The 26,318-nt window shown below is 41.7% G+C and overlaps 3 protein-coding genes across 3 annotated transcripts in view; 1 reads left to right on the forward strand and 2 right to left on the reverse strand.

Moving 5' to 3' along the window:
- The window catches only part of ugp2b (UDP-glucose pyrophosphorylase 2b), a 30,014-nt gene extending 19,816 nt beyond the window's left edge, over positions 1-10,198 (reverse strand). Inside the window, exons 1-3 of the mRNA XM_079280412.1 lie at positions 9,852-10,198; positions 7,316-7,443; positions 6,351-6,458 (exon numbers count right to left, since the gene is read on the reverse strand). Coding sequence (XP_079136538.1) covers positions 6,351-6,458; positions 7,316-7,443; positions 9,852-9,870 — 255 coding nt within the window. The 5' untranslated portion in view covers positions 9,871-10,198. The remainder of the gene's footprint in view (positions 1-6,350; positions 6,459-7,315; positions 7,444-9,851) is intronic.
- Positions 1-26,318, forward strand: part of wdpcp (WD repeat containing planar cell polarity effector) — a gene marked incomplete at its 3' end in the record, with an annotated part of 95,689 nt that overhangs the window by 16,686 nt on the left and 52,685 nt on the right. The gene's annotated exons all lie outside the window — the stretch shown is intronic.
- On the reverse strand, positions 12,079-17,876 carry mdh1ab (malate dehydrogenase 1Ab, NAD (soluble)). Its single transcript, XM_079280415.1, has 9 exons — positions 17,730-17,876; positions 17,180-17,278; positions 16,746-16,842; positions 14,824-14,999; positions 13,801-13,923; positions 13,550-13,726; positions 13,294-13,407; positions 12,622-12,711; positions 12,079-12,534 (listed from the first exon to the last, which is right to left on the reverse strand). The coding sequence occupies exons 1-9, from the start codon at positions 17,730-17,732 to the stop codon at positions 12,412-12,414; spliced, it is 1,002 nt and encodes a 333-aa protein (XP_079136541.1). The 5' UTR covers positions 17,733-17,876; the 3' UTR covers positions 12,079-12,411.

Raw genomic sequence — 26,318 nt, forward strand, 5'->3', positions numbered from 1 at the left:
ACAACAGCTGTCTGTTAGGAAATGAGTGTTCCTGTCAGTTGGTTAAGTCTTAGCAATTAATGTGTCCGTGATTATGAAATGTCACTCTGTGTCCTTTTCTGCTACAAGCAACCAATGGACCAAGTGAAGCCAATGTGTCAGACTCCTCTGGTTGTATAGAAGTCGATGAGAAAATGACTCTACTTCTCTCTTGATTCATTACCTCAGTAAACATGAGTTTATGGTCTCAATCTCTAGTTTCAAGTCTTCTTCAATACAGCATGATGTTCATTTAGTACATTATGGTCCATTTAGAGTCACACAGACCATAAAGCAGGGGATGCTTTAGGGCGGGGCTACACGCTGATTGACAGGTCAGACCAGAGACGTATACGGCGTCACTGGTCTGTTTAAATATGGTCACTTCTGTTTACTAGTTGCAAAAAACAAAGATGGCGACGGCCGTAATCCAAGATGGCGACGGCAAAATCGCCGAACTCGAGGCTTCAAAACATCAGTCCAGTGCCGTCACGATGACTACGTCCACCTCTTACATCCAGTCTGTAGTCTTTAAGTTTATTTTTTACTTTTCTCTTTGACTGACAACATTGTACAGCAGAGAGAGCGGCCAGCCACGGATTATAGTTTTGGATTAACAGACGCACGCCAGAGGGATTCAAAGTGTTATACAACTAAAATAAATACGGTTTACACAACATGTTAATCAGCATCAGTGGAGGAGGAACGACGTCTGCAGGACGCTTTAGTGCAGCTGAACAGCAATGTATTGTTTTGTGAGTATGTGTATGCATCATCGTTGCAGCATAATATTGTCCTGGAGATATTTCTTCATATAACTTTGTATTTTTTGTGCGTTTTCCAACAAAAATCCAGCAAAACGTGTACATTTTCGCTCGTTACATGAATACGGTCTTTTCAAAATAAACTTGTCTTCCCACAAAACTACTTCGTTTGGTTTAGTAAAAGATCGTAGTTTGGGTTAAGATAACGTTGGTGTCCGATTGTTCGGCTTTGTCTCTCGTTGACCTGTTGACCTCCTCCTGCCCTGTGAGGGTTCTGCTGTCTCTAGAATAATTATAATTACACATTTTATTCAGGAAGTGCTTTTCAAGAAACTCACACTTTACAAACTAGATTAAATAGAGAGAAATGTTTTGAAAACATACATCACAGGAACAGACAATTAATCATTTTAGAAAAAAACAAGGAAATTGGTTCGAGGTTCAAATCAGACTTTTAATCCGACAGTTATTTTGGTTTCATGATTTCATGGATTACATGCAAATGAAGTTCCTGTGGTCTCTACGGATTACAGCGCGCTCATGTTCGTAGGTAGTGCTACATTCTTATTTACTGTGAAGTCTGGAGCAACAACAGCGTTCCCGTCATTGTCAGCTCATGAGTTTGACATAAATACTGCTGAGAAGATCATAAATTGTTTACATCGTTTAACAGGAAATACAGCAAGTATGAGTTAGACTTTTAATGTCATCTGGTGATTGTTGACGTGCCCATAAAAGAAGCTCCATCTCCTCTCTCCGTTCATCTGCACACTTTAAAGATGTACCGATTAAACGGGTCAGCTCGTCATCTCGAGTGTCTGCAGCAGTGAGTGAGTCAAACCTTCATGGACTCACAGAGCTGCTGAATCATGAACTTGGTTGGGGAGGGTTTAGAATCCAGCGGTGGTTATAACATGTTGAGTTTACGTTCCTCTCCCTCACAATGAGGTTTACTCTCTTCTGTTTCTTCATCTCATTGGGCGTCACTTTCATTTTCTTTTTCACTTAATGCTTCCACACTTGTCTCACAGCGTTCCTCTCCTGAGCTCTAATCTTCTCTTGTCTTTACGTAACCCCCCCCCCCCTCCATCTTTTAATCACACTTCATTCATCTTTTGCCGCTCCGACCTCCAAAAAAGAAACGAGGCGTCTCAGAACAGGGAGTGATGCGTTGTTCTCCTCGTTGGCTGCAGACCGAGGAGGCAGAAAGACAGACGAGGCTTTGTTTCCATCTGAGGAAGTTCTGTTCCTGTTCAGTGAGACGGAACCAAACATGGCCGACAAACGGCAGGCGGCCTCGTCTCCGGCCGAACGTGTGAGGTTTCATTTGGGAAGAATATTCTATTTCACAACAGGAAGTGGGAGACATCCTATTGGGCAACACATCTTGTTTGTTTTAACTGGCAGAGCTGAATATTGGGAGAAGCCTCAATGTGCTGGAAGACGATTAAACATGTTGATAGGTTTCACAGCTACGTACGCTGAATGAAACGGGATCAATTGTCAGCAGAAGCAGGACTTCTGCATATGGTTCAATCAGTCAAAAGGAATTTGTCACTTTTTGGCACGTTTTTTTATGGTTGATAACTGATATTTAAACTTCGATGTTGTAATCCTTTAATAGTCCCACAGTCAGCAAATCTGCAGTGCAGCAAAGGAGCCATTAAAGAAAACAAGTTCATCAGTAGGAAGCTAAATATAATAGTAAATGGACTGAACAGTTGAATTTACAATATTTCACGGCTGAAATATTGATATTGCACATAAATTAATTAATGCTTTGGCAGTTTCTGGTCTACTGGGATTTACTAAATATTAATAAAATAATTAAACAACCTGTAAAACCAAAAGGGCGTCTTGTTAGAAAGGGTTCAAAATGACAGAATATTAGTTTTTACTATTGTCACCCCTTCAGGACTCATGAAATCTTTAAAATTAAACAATCTGAGAGGTTTTTAGTTGCTGTTCATAGCAAAGGTCCATATTAGGACAAACCAGTCTTAAATGCATCTGGTGTAGTACAGCTTTAACACATCGGAGTCACACGGGTCCATTCTCACAGTCAGTGCTGCTCCTCACATAAAAGATGAATCTCAGAGGAAACGCTTCAGAAAATCAGAAAAAAAAACACTCGAGCCTTTAGACGCCCGACGGTTTACATGTGCGGACTTCAGTCACATGACGTTTAACGACGGAATAACATGGTCACATAAGAAGGTGATTTGATGTGCGTGGAGGCCCGAGGGTGTTGAATCCCACTGATGGATTCATTAATGCGTGTCTGGTGTAGAATCTGATCTCGACTAAAACAGTGTGGATGTAACACGCTCCCTTGTTTCTCCTCAGCATGTTTCTAATCTCATCTTAACCCCGAAACAATTCACCGCGGCTCTGTTTTCAATTATCTTGTGAGTCATATTTTCTATCTGCCATCACAACAAGGATATAAACCATACATAAAGGATAAACCCGCTCTGCTCTTAAAGTCACAGGAGAAGAACATTCTCAGGGTTCTCATGTACTGCTGCTCCATTTACTGCCAGTTTATTCTCAACATTCAGACCAACACAGGACACTGTGTTCAGACTCCAGAGACCAAAAACAACCACTTATTTCACCAACTCCTTCCAAACCTTTCAGTCTCTGAAGTTCACACATCACATGGAAACTGAAGCATCCCTTGTGATCGGAAACTAAGGAAAGAGAACAAGGAAATCCTGCACAAGCGCCTCAAAGGAACACTGATGACTCGGCACTTTGTTAGTGACCGACTCCACACTTCATTCAAAAGGAAGGAAACTGTTGTTGTTTGTCTATTTTGAGGGTAGAGAATAGTAAATGTAGATCTACTGTAAACAATGAACAGGACATTTAGAATCTGTGTTAATGACTTTACAATGCAGGAAACCTACAGGACACAATCAGATCTGGGAATTTAGGCGACCCTGTTCAATAAAAGATACACTTAGATAATAAATAAATAAAAGATGAGAATGTTATTCAGCTTGTCTCATCGTGGGTCACTTTAGAACTTAAAGTCATGCGGTGGTTAAACCACGATCCAGTCAGTGGTGGAAAGTCATGAGTACTGTTTGAGGAACTTATTTACTCCCATTTTATTCCACTTTATATTCCAACTCCTACATTTGACGTGTTGTACTGTACTTTTACTCCAACAGCACTTATTTGTATTGCTACATTTTCTTTGCAGACGACATCTTTAAATACACCCATAACATCAGTTCATAAAACATGTGAAATATTATTTAACAGGATGATAGATTATAAAGTATGATAGATCCCGAGTTATAAACTTTGAGATTCAAGTCATAATGCTCTCTTTACCAAATGTAACGCCATTCCAGTCTCCGGCTGTCATTTTGCATACTACAAGTTATTTTTCGTTGACCACAGATTAGTCATTTCTTCCAACTGGAGCTCAGTAGCATGTCGTTCGTTCATGTTTCTCTAAGTGGATCTGGGGAATCGAGTGTCGACGTGCTGCGAACGAATAGCGTTAACGTGAAGTTGATCCCGGTAATACGTTGATTCGTGACACACTTTAAAATAACATACTTTAGAATCTTTGGGGGGAAAGTGAAGTCACGAGTCGTTGACGTTTAAGTCTTAAGTCATTAAATTTGTAACTTGAGTAAATACTTCTACCACGAACAAAACTATTCTTTCCTGACTTGCATGACGTTGGTGGGTCCTGTTGGTCATGAAACATGTAGACATTGAAATCGTACAATACGTGTTCGAGCTGTATCTTACTTTACTTATTTATTCTCCTCCTCACACCGACTGTGTCGACAGTCTGTCGTTCACTTCATGACATACAGTGACGGTGGACTACAGACATGATTGTATAACTCTAGTTACATAAGTAACTTCTACTCGTCTCATTGCTGAACAGGAGATAAAGAGCATTAATTATGGCGAGCAGGAGGTTTGTTAGATGTTTGCTCCTGACAGAGAAGTTTTTCTTTAACTCTAATGGCGTCTAAAGTGGCCAATCACCGTTCTCGTTCTCAACTTATGGCTGATTTGTTTATTTAAAACAAATACTTTGCAAAGTAATAAAACAAGTGCATCTCTAATGATTACTGCTCCACAACTAATGTGTCAACGGTCCCGTTCCTTGAAAAAGAATTGACCTTTTAACCCGAGCGTATTGTCTCGTAAACAGCTCTGAAAGCTGAACTCCTTTCACCTCATTGGTTTAAATATTAATGGGTGCTGAAACTGCAGCTTATTCTAATGTCACTAAATGCCAGCTAGGCTCCTAAAAATGCGCCGAGCGTGTAATTTCATCACTGGCGTCTCCGGTGGGACTCAAACCCCCTCATGACAGCGCTACTGCTATTAAACAGACTGTGTTTACGACTTGCTGATACAATATTCCACATGGCGGTGGGACGGAACAAATGGGACACGATGTTCCCTCCGACATGCAACCGAGCTGACGAGTCCTGAATCACACATCTAGTTCAAGTGTTAAGAAAGGTCTGCACACTCGAAGCTTTGATGCAAAAGAAAGACTTGAATATTAGATTAAAGTGCTCTTTTTGCTTTAAAGTACATCATCCGCATTTCCCAATTGTCCCCATAACTGGTAAAAACTGTTTGTTACGCAACGCACCACTTAGCGTGTTGAAGGTTACAAGAGACTCACTTGGTTACCAGCTTATCTGTCTTTTTACTGCGCTCAAATTAAACACCTTGGTAGATAAGACAAACTTCAAACTCTTCTCAGCACGTTGTTGTAGATGTGGATTTACATTCCCCTCTAAAGACTTTGATTCTGAAATGAACCGCATAATGAAAGAATTTATGAGAGCCGACAGCGTGATTTACAGTTCTTCAATAAAACAGATGAATCAAGAAACAAGAGTCAAGAATCCGACAGTACATGATGAGAAAAAGACGACTTTCAAGAGGAACGTAAGGAGACATCATTTAAAAAATAAACAAACAGAAACTGCAGAAACCTTTTCCAGAAGGTGGTTGTAGAGATGAAAGATTGCGGCTGAAGTTATTCAGGTTATACACGACTTCCTGTTCACAGGAATATTAGTGGAATATTCAATTTCATCAGCCATGAAAACCACTAAGTGTGAATGTTGTCTTTTTCAGATTAAGGGCAAACAACAGGCTATTTTGTGCCTGTAACCGTACTTAGTGACATATTAGTGCAATGTTTGACATCTGATAAGCCTTCAAACTCGTGGATGTGTGACTCAAACTGGTCTTCCTGGATTGATATCATCTGTAGACGTAGTAACATGCCTCATTGGTTTGAGGTTATTTCTGTTTCCTATTGGGTGTTAATTCATTCTTGTTGTTTTTAATTATTGCTTTCTGGCTTAGTCTTCTCCTGACAACATAATACAAAAGATGCATGTACAACACATGTTTAAAAATGATTCATTCAAACAATATTCACTTGTAAAGATGCAGAAACATGAAGAGCTGCTGGTAAAAAGTTATTTTTAATAGGGATATATACGTTTTCTCTCTCACCATAAACACGTACGCACAATCAAAGCCTTGATTAAGTGGACTTACCGAGTCCTCTGGAGGTCTTTGTATCTTGATCCACTCTATTGACGGACCCTTCACCTGCAGAAATCTGTGGAAAATATTCTTGAAGCCCTCAAAGTCTTTCCTGGACACCTGAAAAACACAAGGACTTTATTTAAACCTTCATCTCAATCGCGAGTAAAATCATGTTTATGAATTAGGATAAATTAATAACATTATGGCCAATCCCTTTCAGAGAAGTCTACGTCCTCCTTCTGGGCTTTCTCTTTTTAATGTTCCTTTTACCGTATCTTATGACATCTTCATTTTATTAAAATGAAGCTTTTGTTTTATTACTGCACTCATAAAAGATAAAACAAATCAGCTGTAGCCTCAGATGTGAAATGTGGGTTTGATCATCAATTAGACGTTTATCCTTTTAGGGGCTAAAAGAAGTCAAAGTAAAAGTTAATAAGTCGGCAAAACACATCCAAATATTGCCATTTCAAAGGAGAAACTTGTCCAGTTTAGTGCACAATCTATTACTAGAGGTGTGTGTGTGTGTGTGTGTGTGTGTGTGTGTGTGTGTGTGTGTGTGTGTGTGTGTGTGTGTGTGTGTGTGTGTGTGTGTGTGTGTGTGTGTGTGTGTGTGTGTGTGTGTGTGTGTGTGTGTGTGTGTGGTCAAGCAGTCTCTAGTGGGAGCGTTGTCTGAAGTTCTGCTAGTTTCTGATGAATCTTGTCCACTCTCGACACCAGAATTCATCTTGAGGACAAATCTACAGTGTGTCTTTGCTAATGCTGCACTATTTCAAGATTCAGGCCGATAAAACAGATGTTTGTAATCTTCTGACGTATACTTTATGTGCGTCTGTAATCATCTCGGTGGAGCCCCTCCATTGGCACGACTCTACGGTATGCGTCACTGTTGTGTTTATCCAGCGGTTGTGTGCGACCCAAACCACCCCTCTAAATCACAACCACATGGTCGGAGAGAGGGTGAGATGTTGTACCTCTCTCTCTGCTCCTCTGCTGGTGTCCAGAAGCTTCTCCAGCTCCGTGTGCATGGAGCTCTCCAGCTGCTGCCGCATCATTTCCTGGAACTGAGCCATCCCTCCGTTGGCCACTCCTTTACTCAGACCTGAGCAGGAGAGAGAAGTTGGAAGACGAGGTCTTTGAAAAACACAGCTGCAAGCATACTTTGAATTCTGACATTTTCTTAACTCAAACCATCTGTTGCAGCCTCCTCATCTGCCTCTGAACACAAGTAGAAAAAGGGACTTTTTGTAAGTTCTAGTAGGATTCTATTGCCGTCACAGAAGCTGGAAAACCCCCAAATTGTAATGGTGTGGAAAACTCAATCAAGAGGGTGCATCAGTCCTTCAACAGCTGGAAACTATTCATGTCATTTTACAAGTAGAGCAGCCGCCTCTTGTTTGGTTTGTCGACTTATCGTTAGTTCTGGTCTCAGTCGACTGAGTCGTTTTTTAAGCTGTTTTCATGCTGAATGACTTATTTAAAAAGAAACGTATGAGCACATCTCTGGTAAACACAAGATTTAAAGTGGTGCTTTTGAACAATTCTTAGTGGAGAAACTCTGATCTGACGATTCAATCAACTAATATCTCCAATATTGTCAGAGCTTTTGCGTAACGCATAAATATGGTATATGGCGCATAATACATGGATATAAAACACATAAGACTCAACACTGGAGAAACCAGGAAATGTAAAACAAAAAAAGGTCAAGTAGACGTTTGGCTGTATCTCAGTCCACGAGGAGTTTTTAGTACATTACACGTTTAAATCTCACTTTATAGAGTCGATATTAGATCATCGCACTACAGATATGGTGATATTAGTTTAAGGTAGTTAAGAAACAGCGGAGCCATTCATACATTTGATTTTTAACAATCTAAAACATCAACATTTGGCCTCATGAATCGCTTATCGTTCAAATGTTAACTCAGGCCAAAGACGAACCCTCAACAGCTCTGTAGTCCCCCCAGCTGTGCCAGCGTGACTGGAAAACCTTTTGGCGTGTACACAATAGTAATAATATACTTTTAATTGGCAATCAAAACCAGTAGCGTTGGTCAAACTGGTTCACTGCTGACTAAGTAAAATGTCACATACATGTAGGTGTGGCTGCACTTGAAGCAGCGCTAACACTTTATAATAACTACACGCTATGAGGCATTAGTTAAGTATGAGTAAACACTTAATTCATCATTTATAAAGCATTGTTCCTACATTAACACATTAGTATGCAATTTACAACAGTTATAAATGTTTTACTGTTGATTAATACGCATTTTGTAAGGCATAGATAGTTCTCACTTTAGATGAGGTCACACGCAACACTTTACTAACGACTAGTAACTACCTGAATAATCATGAATTGCAGTATTAATACGCGTTTATAAAGCATATATTAACAGTCCCTAACCATTAGTGCATATCTAAATCATTATGTATATAAATGCATGAATAAGGTACATCTAAATAAGTTCTTAATCATTTACTAACACCTTATAAATGATAGTATTAATCATCTACAACTCCTTAATAACTAGTTTGTAATATATTTAATACTTAATTTACAAATGGGGAATACATAATTTATAAAGTATGAAAACACTATCATGAAACACATAATAGACGAGCTTATTAATCAAGAATAAAACATTTATAACTGTTATGAATAGCATACTAATGAGTGTTAATGTAGTAACAATGCTTTATAAATGATACATTAAGTGTTTACTCATACTTAATATCTTAACCTTTATAGTAGGAGCATTTAGGGATTGATAAATAAAAAAGGGATTCACATTATGGTTACGCTTTTTGGTTAACTTTCACTTTTTGTCATCACGGGCAGAAAAAACAAAACCACGTGACTGTTATTATACATCCATTAATCTACTGCTTTAAGGATTCATTGCATGCATGAGTAAATTAGTCTATAGTATGTCAAAATAATAAATGCCCATCACTGTTTCATAGATTGTGAAATCTGTCATGTTTGCAGTTTTTGTACCTCATCATCCAATTAAATTATTTACAGATTATCTTCAAAACTACAGTCCTCATCAGCACATTGGGGGGTTTTCTTTAGAACGCTGATTGTTGTATTTATGGCAGAAACGTGTAATTTACTGGCAGGCTGGCTGCTGATTTAACAGGAAGCGTAAAACATTTATAAAAACAAGTGGTGAAATAAAAACCAGTGAAAATACACTGGAGAACTATTTAACTTGTTAAATAGTGTGTGTTTGCTGCCCATCTTCAATCGTGATCATGTAGAGATGTAAAGGATAATGTAAATAAGACTATAATGGTGACTGAATAACTCAGATACCAGCGCTTTGAAATGAAACTACTGTACTAAGAGGAAACAGATTAGAGAATGAGGTTGGCTCTTTAGTAAGTAAAAACACATTTCAAAATAAAAGCACAGGTATGGCTCTTTTTTAATTAAACGTGGATCTACTTGTACATAAAAAGGTTGAGAGTGGATTACACAACCTCTATAACACTACTTACCTTCTATATAAAGTGCCATGTTTACAGCTGCCAGTTCATCAATAGTTAAATAATCAAAAATTAAAAAATAGAGCTTGAAGTTAAATGTCCCAGAGAGCGAAGCGTCATTGAACGTACATCCAGTAAACTAATTAAAAAATAAAAAGGTGTCTTTAAAGCAGACGGGTCATGTATCCAGGTGTGTACAACCGTTCTCTTTTTTTAAAAGTCCATTCACATTTAAAGCTCTGGGTGCGGAGACACACAAACATTCAGTCACTCTTGATGTTGTCTCTCCGAGCTGCGGCATAAAGTAGTCCCTGAATATGGATCTGGATCAGGTCTAGGTGGATCCTTTATCGGCTGCCTCTCATTTTTTCCAGCCCCATTTTCTTTTCTTTTTTCCGTCGACCACGTCACAGTTCCTGCCTGTGAGGCTCTCGACGTCAGTGTTTTTTTATTACCCTTTCAGCCTCTTTTCTTTTTTTTGTACTGCTATCAAATCGCCAATTATTAACCGACGAAACTCACACTATTGACCCTGACCCGCATGCCCTGCGTGACGGGGAACTTCACACAAGCGACAAGGAGGCTGCGGAAATGAATGAATGATGGACGGAGTGTGTGTGTGTGTGTGCTAAGGAAAACAATTAACTCCCCTTCAAGTGTGTGCTCCCTTCATTTATAACCCTTAACCATAAAGATAACTGTAGTCTACGACGGTGCCCTGAACGCCACACAAGTCCCTTTTTCCCGGTTTTTGATTAAACGACCGCTGACGTTTAAAAAAACGACCGTTGGGCTAATAGCTAGCGTGACGATACGATCACGAGCTCCACTCGCTATGGGGTAAAATAAACCATCGGTAGTGTCAAGAGGTGGAATGTAATTCGATTTAAAGCCATGTTCTTACTGTGTGACTTGAAGGATGCTGGCGGAGGAAATAAGGTCGATGGGTCCTGCGACTCTGACCGAAGGACGCAGCAAAATACCGCAGAGGAGACAGCAGGGGTACACACACACACATAACTATATAAAGATATATATTTTTATTTTTTATTAGTAGGTTTTCACCTTAAAACAACTGGCTTCTGTTCACCGTTGACTTCACCGGAAAAGTATTTAAAAAAATTAAAGACAACACTTAGTTTGAAGATATCTTTGTAGAGCAGTGGTCTTTCAGCCAATGGGAACGTTACAGGAAGACAGGCAGCCAATGAAAAGGTTGGTTTGCTCGTGACGCAGATTTTGACAACTAATAGATTTCTGCAACGTGTGATTTGTTTTCGGACATTTCCGGTATAAAGAATGAAAAAATAGTGATTTAAGTTACACTAAGATAACCTCATTATTTAGTACTGACCTTTGTACTTGTATGTCAGCTTTAAAGTTAATCTTTTAAAGAACATATGTACTATTATAATACGTAGTATCACACTGATTGGGAAGCAGCATCTTAGTAGATTTACATCATTAATGTTGACAGTGCATTGTGATTTGGGCACATTTGTCCTTTTTAATGAGTAACCATTTTAAACCAACACATTGTGACTTCATTATAATTATATAATCATTCCTGATGCTGCTGGGAGATGGTAAACAACTAGTAAATACTGCCCCTGCCTGGTGAAACTGTGACACTGCGTTGTACTTCAGCTTCTGATGTGCACTATTGTACTCATATCACCACAATACAGGTCACAATATTTCAGACAGATATCATTTCATGTAATCAAATCATGAGTTATTTTAAATATTTTTCTCCCCTGAATGAAGTCTAAAATATAAAAAAAATCCCTGCTGGAAATTACTTTATATTACATTTTATAAGTAGTCCAGAATCAAAAGCATCAACTTAACATAGCATTATATTTTTATACCCATTAGATAAACTGTGGCAAACAGTATACTGGTGCTGAAACAATTCCCGGTCCACCTATTTATCCCGAATTATTATACTGCTGGTTAGTGAAGGACTGGACTAGGGGGGTAAACTAGCCTATTTGCTAAATCTGGCATATTTTTAAAACGTGTAGTCTTCCTGAGAGATAAATAAATAGAAGCGGTAGGCTGGTATCAGTCTTGTATGTTGTGTTGGGTGTATCAGAGTTAGTATATTCTTTTCCAGAAAGCTGATACAGGAAAACATTCACCAATTCATCCAACATGCATGTTGCTGGACTGCTGCATTGTGTCTAATTGTTTTCCTGCAAGTTCAAACAATGCAAGTAAAAACCATGAAAAACACAACTGTTAAATGTTTTATTGTTCAGCTTTTAAAAGTGATCCATTCCAGTGTTTTGGGGACTCAGTGCATCGTAGACTATTTATATGTAACAACCATTCATGTTTCACTCACCCCCAGAGAAAAGAAGAGTATTCGTAACAAGTTAGGTGGACTTTCAGTTTGTACTGTACACTTAAGTCATAAATCTAGCTTTACACTCATAAACACCGACTCACTCTCTCTCTCACACACACACGCGCACTCAGGGATTGGTGGAGTGCTTTATCACAAGCGTGCGTCTGGAGTTTTGCGTCCTCCATCTGAGTGTTGGTTGGGTGGTCTCTCGGAGTCTAGTCATGCTCCCAGGAAAGACACCGCTGTGTCTCTCTCCTCCATCAGCTCCGCCGCCGTGGCGTCCATCTTTGATTGGGAGAATTCGTTGATGGCTAGGCCATCCACAATCCTGCAGGTCTTGTCCTGAGGAAACAAAATATACTTTCATATGTGCACAGGACAGACAGTTATTAGGTGCATTCATTAACATACTGAAGGGTGCAGTCTCACCTTGATCTGGACGGGGAATGAGTAGATGAGGTCTTCTGGGACTCCATAGGAGTTACCAGAGGAGTAAACACCCATGGAGATGAACTCACCCTGAAAATAAGAAGAGGAGAATCTGGTTAAAACGATGGCAGCAACCTGAGAAGTGAAGTCAATGCTGAAGTGTCTTAAAGCTGCATTCTCTCTCGTGTCCACCAGGGGGCGACTCCTCTGGTTGTATAGAAGTCTATGAGAAAATTACTCTACTTCTCTCTTGATTTATTCCCTCAGTAAACATTGTAAACATGAGTTTATGGTCTCAATCTCTAGTTTCAAGTCTTCTTCAATACAGCATGATGTTCAATGAGTACATTATGGTCCATTTAGAGTCAAACAGACCATAAAGCTGAGTATTTAGTGACGTAGAGACGCAGTATATAAGTCTGTCAATCACTGTGTAGCCCCGCCCTAAACCACACTCTGCTTTATGGTCTGACTCTAACTGGACCATCATTTACGAAATGAACATCATCTGACGTCATTTTCTCATAGACTTCTACACAACTTAAAAAAAAAAAATAAAAAATAAAAAATAAAAAAGGACAGGGTTTTGCCAGTTTAGTCTTTGTTGTTGTTACCAACAGGCAGACCCTCCCACCTCATCATGACTACAGAATAAATAAACATGGCGTTTACCTCGGGGGTGCCCGACCAGATGTCTCTCATGTGGTCACAGATGGCCTTGGCTGCAGACATGGCACTAGACAGCTTCCTGGCCTTGATGACTGCAGCACCTCTCTGCTGCACCGTCTGCAACGCGACAACACGGACCGGGACGTTAGGAAACGCAGAGGGCGGGTCAACGGGAAACGTGAGCGGAAGAACCGAGCAGGTCAGGTGCAAAATGCATCTCACAGTCGAATAGATTCCAGTAAATGTTTTTCACACTCACAGCTATGAAGTCTCCTTTAAGCCAGGCGTCGTCCTTCACCGCCTCAAAGCAGGCGAGCTCGCTGCCGGACATGTTGACCAGGCAGTGGTGCACGTCGGGGTACTGGGTGGACGAGTGGTTCCCCCAGATGATCACGTTCCTCACGTGGGTGGCAGGGACGCCGCAGCGCATCGCCACCTAGCAAAAAGTCCAGGTCTGTGAGTCTTCATTCGTAAAGAAAAAGAATAAAGCTGCAAACAAGAAAAACGCACCTGAGAGCGAGCCCTGTTGTGGTCCAGACGGGTGAGGCAGGAGAAGTTCTCTTTGGGGATGGAGGGAGCAGACTTGGCTGCAATCAGACAGTTGGTGTTGGCAGGGTTTCCTACAACCAGCACCTGAACACACACACACACACACACACACACGTCAGGTAATTCAAAGCACTTTACATAAAACATCAAAAGACAAAGTGCAAAAGAAACAATTATAAAAAACATTTAAGAGCCAAGATAATGGAAAATAACAACAAGCAAAAATAGATTAAGACCGGGATACATAGAAAGGCAGCAGCAGACAGAAAAGTCTTCGGTCTTGATTTAAAAGACGTGAAGTCTGGGAGTCTGTTCCAGATGTACGGAGCATAACACGTGAGTGTAGATTTACTTAATGTATCAGAAGCTGTGGGTTTTATATCTTTACAAGCTGTGAGGACAGTAAATATTGTAGGATATCGTAGAACACGCCATCGCGTTTGTTTTTAAAGTCACATGCTTTGAAGTCAATGGATCTGGTAGAATTTAAGAGCACAAATAATTTTACTTCCTGGAAACGTATACAAATGTTCTCAGACAGAGAGAGAGGTTCGAACCTGATTTAATCTAAAAAACAACATTGTGTTCATACCAGTATGAAGACAATGTGTACGTTGATTTGTGGGCTGAATTTATGGAATGGGTTCAATGAAGACATAAAATCAAGAGGAAAACGTACAACAATAGTCTGTGAGAGGTACAGGGAGGAGGAGGGGCCTCATCTCTCTCAGGACTTTAGATGTCGTAAAACTACTTCATATATTATCAATTTATTAACAGTTAATATAACCCCTTAATATCATAGTCAAGTATGTGGTTAAGCATTAGAAACTAAACAGCAGCAACACACGTTTAACTCTCTGGAACATTTCTACACTTAAACTCTGCAACAGCAGCTCAGCCAGAAGCAGAAGAGTTCCACTGAAGGAGTGACCGTGTCAGTCGGGTCGGAGCTCGTCCGTAGACTCGCTCCTGTGTCGGTACCTTGACTGTCTTCTTGGCGTACTTCTCCAGAGCGGCGCCCTGACTCTTGAAGATGGCCACGTTGGCCTTGAGCAGGTCCTTCCTCTCCATGCCCTCCCTCCTGGGCATGGAGCCCACCAAGATGGCCGCGTCCAGGTCCTTGAAGGCCACGTCCTCCTTGTCAGTGGGGACGATCTCTGTGGAGAAGAGTGTGGTGGAATATTTCTAGGTTAATCGGGAGAAGAGTTTTTGTTCACAAATCAATAATAAAGTCTTAACAAGATTCAAAGTTGTCTTTGTCCGTTTATTCTCTTTGTCAGGGAAGAGAAGCAAAGCTTCAAAATATGTAACACACAGGCTCCTTCACTTCTACAGCAACAAGTTAGATTCAAGGTGCAGCCCCCTCGAGGGCTCGCCTGCTGTATCCAGCTGACTTTTCACAGCTCCGATACATTCACGGTAACATGAGGTGTTTTCAACCACCAGTTCTGATTGCTGCTTAGTCTGCACTTTCTTTACTCTATGTAAGGAACAAGTTGTTCTGCCACTCTGCCAGTAGTCTTGCTACTTTTTCAGCAGCCATTTTCCTTAATAGACGACACGTAGGTTTTCGAGTTCACTGCGAGTTCACATCGAGGACACAAAGTTCAAATGCATATTTTACCATTACAAGAGGAAATCAACAGATTCATACGTCACCATTTACTCTCTGTGTTTACAAAAATGTCTACCGTACAATAGAGTTACGGTAGTTGGTCATGTTGCAAAATGTGCTTTGATGTGTGTTTTTTCCCTATCAAAATAAAAGCTCCTCTAGTCTGGCCTGCTGTTGGATCATTTGTGGTTGACTCTTATAAGTAGCTTTCAGTGAAAGTTAGGCTTTGATGGAGCAACTTTCTTTAGTTATAGCCAGCAGAAGGTCAGAGTATTGAGACTCCATTAATGCATAGGGTTATATAAAACTGAGCTACGAGCCTCCTCATTGGACAGCTGACAATGGAAAGTAAAGCCTGCAAGAGCACGTAAGTTGGACATGGTGGTCTACACGAGTCAGAACCTTTTACATCCTGCAAGACATGCCATTAGATGCACTTTTTGGGGCAGACTCCCTCACGTTGGCAACGATCCTGTGGGTAACTAGTGCCGTCTCTTGGCCAGAAACAGGTTGTCAGTTGGGAGTTCCTGCTGACGTTGACAATAAACTTGTTCAAACACTCCCTAAAAACAATTACAGCAGAGCTCACAGTCTTGTCGATCAGGACACTTCTCTTAAATCGATAGAAACCAAACATCTCTTCTAAAACCACCCGTGCGTTACAGGTTCCTGTCTCTGTTGCACGGAGCGTTGTCTTTGCAGCGCAGTTGGTTAATACAGTCGGGGGGGCCTCTCACAGCTCCACGTCCAAACAAAGCAAAGGACGGCGCCGATTCAAAGGAAACATTCCAGGTCACAATGGAGACTGCACATAATGGCGCCTCACGACTGCTGCATGTCACGACAGCGGTTACAGCGAGGACATCAAAACGTCCAAACTGGAAACCTGGTGGTCGTATTTATCGAGTGTCTCGGGGGGGAAAAAAGGAAATAAATCCCGACTGTAAAAGCATTTAATTAAAGTAAATAAAGTGTATCTGTCGTCAGCATTTAGCTGCCGACAGATACACTTTATGTAAAACTGGTGAATGGTATTCTGGGACTATTATAATTATTATTATTATTATTATTATTATTATTAGTACAAGCAAGATACCTTTTTGGGTAAATTATCAGGAAATTAGAACCCTAAAATATAAATACAATTAAATAACTCCAAATAGGTTCTACAAAAACAGCAAATTGTACATTAAAACTGTGATATCTGATGCCTGTGTATCAATGAAATATAAGGACAATCTCCATCACGTTATTTTAACGGTGTTAACCACCTTAATATTTATGTTACCTCTCAGAAGTGGGAGAGCACAGTCCTGCAGCTCCATCACGACACCGTCCAGGACCGGCAACATGGGCGTGATGTCCAAGAGGAGCAGGACCACCGGCTGACAGACGGAGGAAAAACTCACACATGCTGAAGTGAATTTAAATGACATTTAAAAAGCATAACTCTCATGTATTAATGTTTGGAACAGAGTGTGAAGGCCGCCGTCACGTGTCAAACGGACCAGGTGGTGTTTTTAAAAGTCGGCCGTGGTACCAGATCCATTTCATTTGACTTCAAAGACGACCGTGACTCGTCTCAGGGTGCAATCGGATCACTTCCCAACATCTGTTTCAATGTCACCCTTTAAAACCTACACCAGCTGCTCACTGTGTGTGTATTTTGACGACATAAGGGCCTAATGAGATAAGGGAATTACAAAGATCCTTCTTCTTTACCTGATCTTTGCCGAACACATCTCCCTTGGCGATGCTGAACAACAGGGAATAGGCGATCTGCCCGGCAGCACCGGTCACCAGAACTCGAATGGGCTCAGACTGCAAGAAACACAAGAACGAGAAGTGCTGTTAGTGCTGCAGTGACGTCACGGAGAGGGACAGGTATGAGGGAGGGTGGGGGTAGTTTCAATTGTCCAGTGCACGTGGTGCGTCTATTCCGGTCAACAGGATTTACTAAAAGCAGGAGGAAGGGAGGGGGTGCTTTAAAAATAGACTTTCCATGCAGGACTCACTGCTGCATAACAGTTTAATCCCCCAGAACTATGCAATGTAGCGCGTTAACACGAATACGAAATACAAAATAAAAGTCCTAACATTTTGGTTGTGTCATGTCGCGAGCCAGACTAAAAGTGTCGTTAAAAAAAAAAAATCTACCGGTACTTTGACGAACTTCACACAACTTGTTGGGTCAATTGGAATAACTTTATACACGTTAAACATGCATTATTGGAATAGATTAATAACTGATATATAAGCTGGTTTCACTCACCATGTTTGCACGATAGCTTCAGCTGCTTTCTCTCGGTCTCTGTCTCTCTTTTCTCTCTCTCCCACTTCTCGCTCCACCCGGAGGTCTATCCTATTTAAATCCTTAGTTGTTCACGACACCTGTAACCGCCTGACGGCAGATTGAACATCCGGGTTTTATTTTTTGATAGTTGGGCGTCCAATTTTTAAAAAAGTGAACCCTTTCTCTCCACGTCCCTCCCACCCTCTCTCTCTCTCTCTCTCTCTCTCTCTCTCTCTCTCTCTCTCTCTCTCTCTCTCTCTCTCACTCACTCCTATTTAAGACGTCAGTTGATCACGACACTTGTAACAGTCTGACGGCAGATTGAACATCCGGGTACTTTTATTTATAGTTGTGTAGTCCAATTTAAAAAAGAAGTTATCCCGTTGATGGTAACACAAGAAACATTGCTATCGATAACAGCAACATTACCTACGCTCTACAAACATTCTTCGATAAGCTATAGTTAGGTGTTTAACGAGCTAGCTGGTTAGCTTGCTGCTACATAGATTGCTAACAAGCTAGCTGGTTAGCTTAGCCCTTAAAGCGCCGCTTGCTGTTGCCTAGCGACCTGATACCAGACGTTAGCTTAGCCGCTCGTAACAGCAGATACACACAAGACCAGCACGTGCAGTCAGACGGAATTAAACCTTTATTTAAGTTGCAAAGCGGGTTAAGTTTGGATTAAGCTCGCGTTCACGTGTCGTCCTAATCAAACGAAGACGTTTGTTTTTATGTCACTGAAATAATCAAGGTAAGTTAACTAACCTGTCTCACCTCTTTGTATCTTTGTAGATTTAACCAAACAACAACAATAGAGTAACAGAGTTATAGTCGTGTGATTGATCTGGCCAGAGGTGATTTATTATAAAGGAATGATCTCCTCAGAGGGTGGTCCGTTAAGATAATACACTTAATGTGTGTATATATATATATATATATATATATATATATATATATATATATATATATATATATATATATATATATATATATATATATATATATATATACACATAAACAATAGTCTTCATACACAAACTAAACCTTTTGCCTTTTATGTAAATCAAATCTAGACCTAACATCACTATCTTACTCCTCATCTCTCTGCCATCTGAGAGTTTAACTCCTGTAGAGTTTAACAGTGTTGGCTGAGCGTGCTCATTAATATTTAATATCCTCATTACAGACTCGTTACAGGACCTGAACAAAAAGCAGAGGTGTTCTTACACCTGGCTGGTGCACACTGTGGTTGTGTCGTTTGTTTACCTGTATTCTTCATATATGTTTACAATCTTTCTCTAATTGTGTACTTTTTTGATCTCTCCTGCACACACTTCTGTACTGCATGTCCGTGCGTCCAGAGAGAATGAATATCTTCATTTATTCCACTTTTTAAATGCGTTTTATTGGAATCGACGGTCCAAAGATGGAGGGTGTTGTATGCTGGACACATCGTAGAGAAATATGTGAGCTTATATGTGTCGTCAGATTGACTTAATGACAGTATAATATTTACACTTAGAGTTGTATATGTTCAGCGATATATTGGTGAATTATCATCGCCATATGAGGCCAGATATGAGATTTTGGTTGTTTGAGTCGATACAATTACTGTAACTTTACAAACATCCGCTGTATATATTCTCCAGTTGAATGATTATTATGTCTCACTTCTATCCCCTTAACCATCACCCTCATTACTATGATGTATGATAAATCATAGAGAACATACCTATAGTTTATTAAACAAAGTCTGACGGCAGCAACACACAAAACATGTTGTCACATTAAAGTCCAAATTAAACATTTTGAGTTTGCATCCATAATTACAATATATATCAACATTTTATTTAACATTTATTCAATCAATGCGACATCATTAATAAGAGAATAAGTAGAATTTGGTGTTCAGTGACAGTGGTCAGATCAGTCTCTATCGACACGTAAACAATAACATACTCACGTCATAATAATAATAACACATCCTGCTGCTCTGTGTCAAACTAATGGCACAAAATGAGCCACCACTTCTTCATCCAAAGACCCAAAACTGGCCCTGATGTCGGGGTCTCCCCCTGCCAGTGACAGGGGCTGACACTGTGTGTGTGTGTGTGTGTGTGTGAGAGAGAGAGAAGCCTGAATTAGATGTTTGAAGCAGCTGCCTGGCAGTGCTCCTCTCAGCTCCAGTTCCATTTCTACCCCTCTGTGTCGGTCTTGGGTGTCAGTTTGGGACAAACGATATTCTGTGGTCGATTTCTTATGATGAGCCTTTTCTTCTGCTGCTATTTCCACTTGTATCCACTGCACACAGAGGTGTGGTTCCTCATAGCTGGCACTGAGCTCGTAGAGTGATCATCTATAAGTAATATCTGTTAATAACCAGATGAACCTGCACGAAAAACAAAAAGGGAAACTTGTGAAGCGTTGGGAGAGCTCCACGGGAAATTCTACTGCAAAGCCTGTACAACAACACACACATTACATGTTTAAAATACACACTTTCATTGTTAAGCTGACGTATAACTGCATAGTGGCTTAATTTAAATATAAGGTGAATAAAAATGGTTTCAGCAACCAAAAGCTGATGCCAACCACTTTCAAAAGTTTAGTGTTGAGGCCTGCCAGGCCTGAAGAGTTTACTTCATATTACACGCAGAGGTCCGTCTCCTTATGCTCGTGTTTACATTTATAGATATTAAATTATATTCTGTACCTGGCTAAGTGCATGGGAGCTCTTTATTTTTCTCTGCTTCTTCTCTCCGTTGATTGAGGCTCTTCTTCATCTTTTCCACGTATCATTATTCTCATATCATGAATTCATTGTTTAATAATATTTGGTTATTTCGTATCACTTTGTTGTGTTTCTGTTAACAGATTTAAATCTAGCTGAGGGGAATGAGCGATGGGTGACTTTGACATCTTGTGTATTTTTGTAATGTGTTGTCAGCAGTCGTCTTATTATTACAGACACATCGCTGTGTTGATGTATTTGGTTTTAAAGCCTAAACTGAGCTTTAAATCTGGGATTTGGATCAGAATATTGTTTGTCTTTGAAATATTCATCAGCCTTTCATATCCACAGAAATCACCTCACTGGTGTTTATTCCAGAGACGACTTGTGCTCTGACTTTATATCAGCGCCCATCTGAACGAGTCTGTTGTTTATGTCGTTAGACTCGTGTTTATGTTCTTCCTCTGGAACTCACAGTCAGGTTGTGATGAGGGGATTAGACCGACTTCTTCTTTGTAAAAAAGGAAATCAGAAGGAAATAAAAACACATGCTAATATCTGGTGCCCGTCTGCCACGTCGGCCCTGATCCTCTCTGTGTGTGTGTGTGTGTGCTGTGAAAACAATCGGCATTGTGGGTGTTTTTCATCCCACCCACCGGCACATGCACGGATCCCTAAACTGCACACACATGCATGCACTTATGGAGCTCACGTGCACGCGTACAGAGAACACGTCACGCTCTGAGCAGATCTTGATAAGTTGACGTCTCCTCTCTGCTGACCTCTCTCTCTGTCATTCCACCTCCCTCCATCTCTCTCTCTTACTTTTATCTCCTCTCACTCTGCTACTCTCCACTTGTCCTGCAGAGTGCACCTGAGTGACCCTGTTGAGGCAGATCGCCAAGCACCCCCCTCCCCCCCCCCCCCCCCTACCGGCCTCAGCATCGCCTCTTATCGGCTGTCGCTAGTAGACCAAATAGCTCTCACATTGTACAGGCAGAGATAGCTGGGGGGGGGGGGGGGGGGGGGTTGTTGCATTCCCACATAAATACGTTCAGCAACGTGCAACCACAGCGGGATCATGACATCACCTCCATCGTATTCAACATCTGCATCCCTGTGCCACCATCACCTGGCTCATCTGTGTCATAGATTAGTCGATGCAGCTTTAGATCAGATGGAGCAGATTCATATTGTTTTAGTTGTGTTGCCCTCCCTGTAGTACACGGACAGTATGTGTGTGTGTTTGTGGCCCGGTCCTGTCGTGTGCTGTTATCTGCAGTAGCCGTGATGAGCCACTAGGTGTCAGTGTAAGGCTGCAGTTAACCAGTCACTTCACTTGTAAACATGGTGTTGATGGGTTTGTGGTGAAGACACTTGTTGCAGCAGTAGTCTTGGCTTAATGATCTGTGTTTATGTTTAAATAAAAACGTTAGAGACAGAAAGAGTGTAAACTCACAACTCTACGCTGTCACATTGTCTTAAAACCTAAAGCACCGTTTCCTCAGAGGTGGGAAAATTAAATCTATAAGCTGTTTCCAAATCTCAAACTTTTTTTCTTTTTAACTTTCAGTACATGCAGCTGCCCCTTAAATACAACGCATTTAGTGTTGCATTCAGGATGCCTTCAATTGGAACATGACCTTTGACCCTCAATGTTCATATATCTGCAACGCAAAGGATTGTGGGTCACAACAGCCAGAAAAGCATTTTGGCATTCTGCATTTCACACATTTGTGTTTTTTTTTTAGCTCTTTATTCATTATCATCTAATCACTCAACACATATACTTTTAATCACTCCTGTTGTCCATCGAAAGATATATTTTCCAGAGACCCATTTTTCCCGTTCATCCTCCAGATCTCATGCGTTGGTTTGCTTCCGCAGATCCATCCGAGCTGTTGTAATTGTGCCGCTCTGGCACTTTTAGGACGAGGCCCGGAGGCGTGCTGATGTACTTACTCACTGCTCTCTGAGTTTCTCCCTCGCTGGTCTTGTGATTGAAACCTGAGGAGGACTTTGTTTCTAGCCGAGCTCCTCGATCAAAGAAAATAACACAGACCTCTGCAAACACGGAGACTAACTTCCTGGCACTGATGCAGAACTATTCAATTAAATCTCATACTATATGCACACAGCGAGCCGTCCTCGGCCTCTCTCTCTCTCTCTCTCTCTCTCTCCCTCCCTGAAGTGTTTGCATGAGGAAATGGTCGGTGAAATGGGTTTGATGGAATCAAACTCCACATTAAGACAAATATATATCTCACATTGATGGACTGATTGATGAGGCTGCGTCTTTATTTCCAACGAAGATCTTTATCAACAAATATGGAGGCTCACGGCTCGTCCTGTGTGGTGACTTTGAATGGTTCCTGGTGTTATTAAGTGTTAAAGAAGAGCTGCCTGTTCTCCTGTTGGTGGCCACAAGGGGGCAGCAAACTGCCACATGTTGACGTTCTGCTTGTTGATGGTCCGTTTCCCTGTCTGCTGTCGACAGCAACAAACAAACTCACTGAAGGATGACCAAAAAAAAAGGCGTCCTGGATGCAAACTGACATCTGAGAGGAAAGGTGTTTTTATTCTCAATGCAACTGTTGTTTTAGCATAACAAGCACCACCTTTCATTAACCGAACAAACCCAAATCCATCCAATTGGACCGGTCGATGGCGACTTGCTGCCCGATGCTGGCGGTCACACCCCTCTGCACAGCCACAATGGGGGGGGGGGGGGTGCACTCCACTAAAAGTAAAAGAATGTGTCTCCACCACCACCACATGGCTGTGTGGGGATTAAGGCCCAGTCTGAGTGGCCCTGGGTCGTGCGGCAGATGTTAGCCAGGATAGCGCTCGTTGCCGGGCGGGATCGGCCCTGCAGACGATGTTTAGCCCATGTACATGTATGAGGGGGGGGGGTCACACACACTAATTCATCTCCACTGTCTCTGATCGTCATCACACACAGAAACTGTAAAAACACACTCGTGTGGTCGGCTGCAGTCTGTGAGGTGTGAATGTCACGACAGGAAACACATGTTTTGCTTTTAAAACAACCAACAGTTGAACCATCATCTGTCATCCCCCCCCCCCAGATGATGTTTTAATGGGATGTGTTGTTTTAGCCGCTAAGCTCTCAAGTGCTTGTCACGCAGAGCCTCTAATGACTGTACAGACGTCATCGTGGGGAGAGAGAAGTCATGGGATGTTGTTATTTACGTCTTTGGGGACGATTTGTATTGTGTTTTTAAAGTAGTTACTTTACTTTGGGCAGCGTTACAAGAAATGTGACGACAGCAGCTGGACAGTAGAGTTGAGAACGTTTGAACACATGAAAGATGGAGAAATTGGTTGAATAAAACCAATTTCCGATAGTTTTTTCTAACCATTTACCTAAAGGCAGTGAACTCTGTCTGAATGGTAGCGTTGGGTGTGAAAGACGAGCCTTCTTTACCGTCAGACAGGTCTAACTGCAGGGTGAATGTGTTTAACACGGGGGCCCCGGTGGAGGCCCCTGTGGTACTTGTAACCGTCAGGCTCAATGGGAAGAGGATACAGCGTCTGACAAGACATGACTTGACCCAGCGGTGGAGGCAGAGTCCTGAATAAACAGCAGAAATGAGCGCAGAATTTACCCGTGTGAGTGTGAGAGAGATGTGTGTGTGTGTGTGTGTGTGTGTGTGTTATTGCATTTGGTTCAGTGTGTTATAATCACAGTCTGTATATAAGAAGTGGACGTAGTCGTTGTGACATCACCTATTGGTTTGTGTTCTGCCGTTTTGAAGCCTCAAGTTCGGCGATTTCGCTGCCACCATCTTGGATTACGGCCGTTGCATGTGGTTGTTTTTTGCAACCAGTGAACAGGAAGTGATCATATCTGGACTGAGGAGGCGTGACGTAGAGACGGCGTATACGTCTCTGGTAGAGACCTGTCAATCACTGTGTAGCCCCGCCCTAAAGCATCCCCTGCTTTATGGTCTGTGTGACTCTAAATGGACCATAATGTACTAAATGAACATCATGCTGTATTGAAGAAGACTTGAAACTAGAGATTGAGACATAAACTCATGTTTACAATGTTTACTGAGGGAATAAATCAAGAGAGAAGTAGAGTCATTTTCTATAGACTTCTATACAACCAGAGGAGTCGCCCCCTGCTGGACGTGAGAGAGAATGCAGCTTTAACACACTCATGCTATAAACCAACAGCAGTGTTTTGAAAATGAATATTTAGGTCATTGCAATCCCTAAATAGAAATCAATGTAAGTTTGAGAACCCCACCGCCCAGACTAAACATCAACCTACAGGGATAAAGGCTGACAGACGAGAAGAAGCTTATAACTGATGAACGGTGGAGCGCTGCAGCAGATATGACACCGGCGTCCATCTCTGAGGTCACGGCAAAGAGAACAAACTTCTGGGTCCGAGAGCCATCGACGTCCGGCCACGTCAACCTGTCAGAGAGAGAGGGAGGGAGGCACTAAGAGGAGAGGAGTCCGAGGTGTCATGGCCTCGTCTGAGAGGTGACAGACAGAGTGTGTGTGAGTGTGTGACGGGGAAATAAGACCACTGAGACGTCTAGGGGACACTCGTCGTCACCTTTCCTTCTGCCGGGGTCCATCTCGCTCTGTGCATCTGACAACAACTTTAAAGGACCCCTGAGCCCTTGACAGGTGTGTGTGTGTGTGTGTGTGTTCCTCAAAGTGCATATGAGTTTGTGTACACCTGTTGTGGAAAGCTTTAAGCTGTATGTCTCTGTATGTGGACACACTCACAGATGGAGCTAGAGGACATTTATTTTTGTCCTAAAATAAAAGACTTTGCAGAGATGTTCCTTCTGATCCACCATGAAGTAGTTTCTTATTCACTCTTTGTACCAGTTCATGCTGAACTAAAGTTGTTTTTGTTCATTTCAGGTAAAGCACGACTTAAGGCCCCCGGTTTGTGTGCATGTGTAAATACACAGGATGGGACCATAAAGGATTTCATCTCAATAAGTTGATCGTAGACATCGTCACGAAAGATGTCGAGCTCGCTGCCGTGGTAGAAAAGTGAAGAATAGAGAGTGATTTGCACACAAATAGACACGTTGTTTGTGTTTTGTTTGAGCCTCTGTGTGTGTGTGTGTGTGTGTGTGTGTGTGTGTGTGTGTGTGTGTGTGTGTGTGTGTGTGTGTGTGTGTGTGTGTGTGTGTGTGTGTGTGTGTGTGTGTGTGTGTGTGTGTGTGTGTGTGTGTGTGTGTGTGTGTGTGTGTTTACCGTTTTATACGTGCGTTGTGCGGTCAGGAGGTGACGGGTGAACAACAGGGCGCCCGAACGGCTTTAGGAGAAAGAAAATCCAACGACATAAACAAACCCGCGGTCAGTGTGACACCGCGTCACCTTCAATAAGACGGGGGGGGGGGGGGGGCAGAGACAGGCAGACAGACAGACAGACACCGGAGAGGCTCACGGTCCCTGAGAATCTCTTTGAAGTTTGGGAGGCGTTGTCTTTTCCCGCCCTCGGGCCGTTGCTGCAGGCAGAGGTTCTCTGCTCTGAGAGGAACTCTTGCAGGATTTGGCCCATTAGCTGAACTGGTTTACGGGGAATCTCGTCTGAATGTGGAAACCTCAGACGGTCACACAATTCTTTTAAAGATGAGAATCAACTCTTTTTTTTCAAGCCTCAAGACCTGATTGTCCACTGAACGTCTCTCTTCCTGCTGTCTCAGTCATTACTGCTGCTGTGTTTGTGTTTCTGCTCCAGGCTGTTGGGTAAATACTTCCCTACTTCCCACCTTCCTCCCTCCATTACCTCCTCTAATGACGTTTACACATCTGCTTAGAAGAGCCTCCTCTCATCC

The sequence above is a fragment of the Melanostigma gelatinosum genome (genome assembly GCF_949748355.1).
Source record: "Melanostigma gelatinosum genome assembly, chromosome: 12".
NCBI classification, from domain to species: domain Eukaryota; kingdom Metazoa; phylum Chordata; class Actinopteri; order Perciformes; family Zoarcidae; genus Melanostigma; species Melanostigma gelatinosum.

Bases quoted from the DNA above. Each gene is read 5' to 3' on its own strand.
- mdh1ab (XM_079280415.1), bottom strand. The intron at 13,924-14,823 runs GTACCGACACAG...GTGTGTGTTCAG, and splicing joins ACGCCAAGAAGACAGTCAAG to GTGCTGGTTGTAGGAAACCC. The intron at 12,712-13,293 runs GTAAACGCCATG...TCTTATTTTCAG, and splicing joins TCTGGTCGGGCACCCCCGAG to GGTGAGTTCATCTCCATGGG.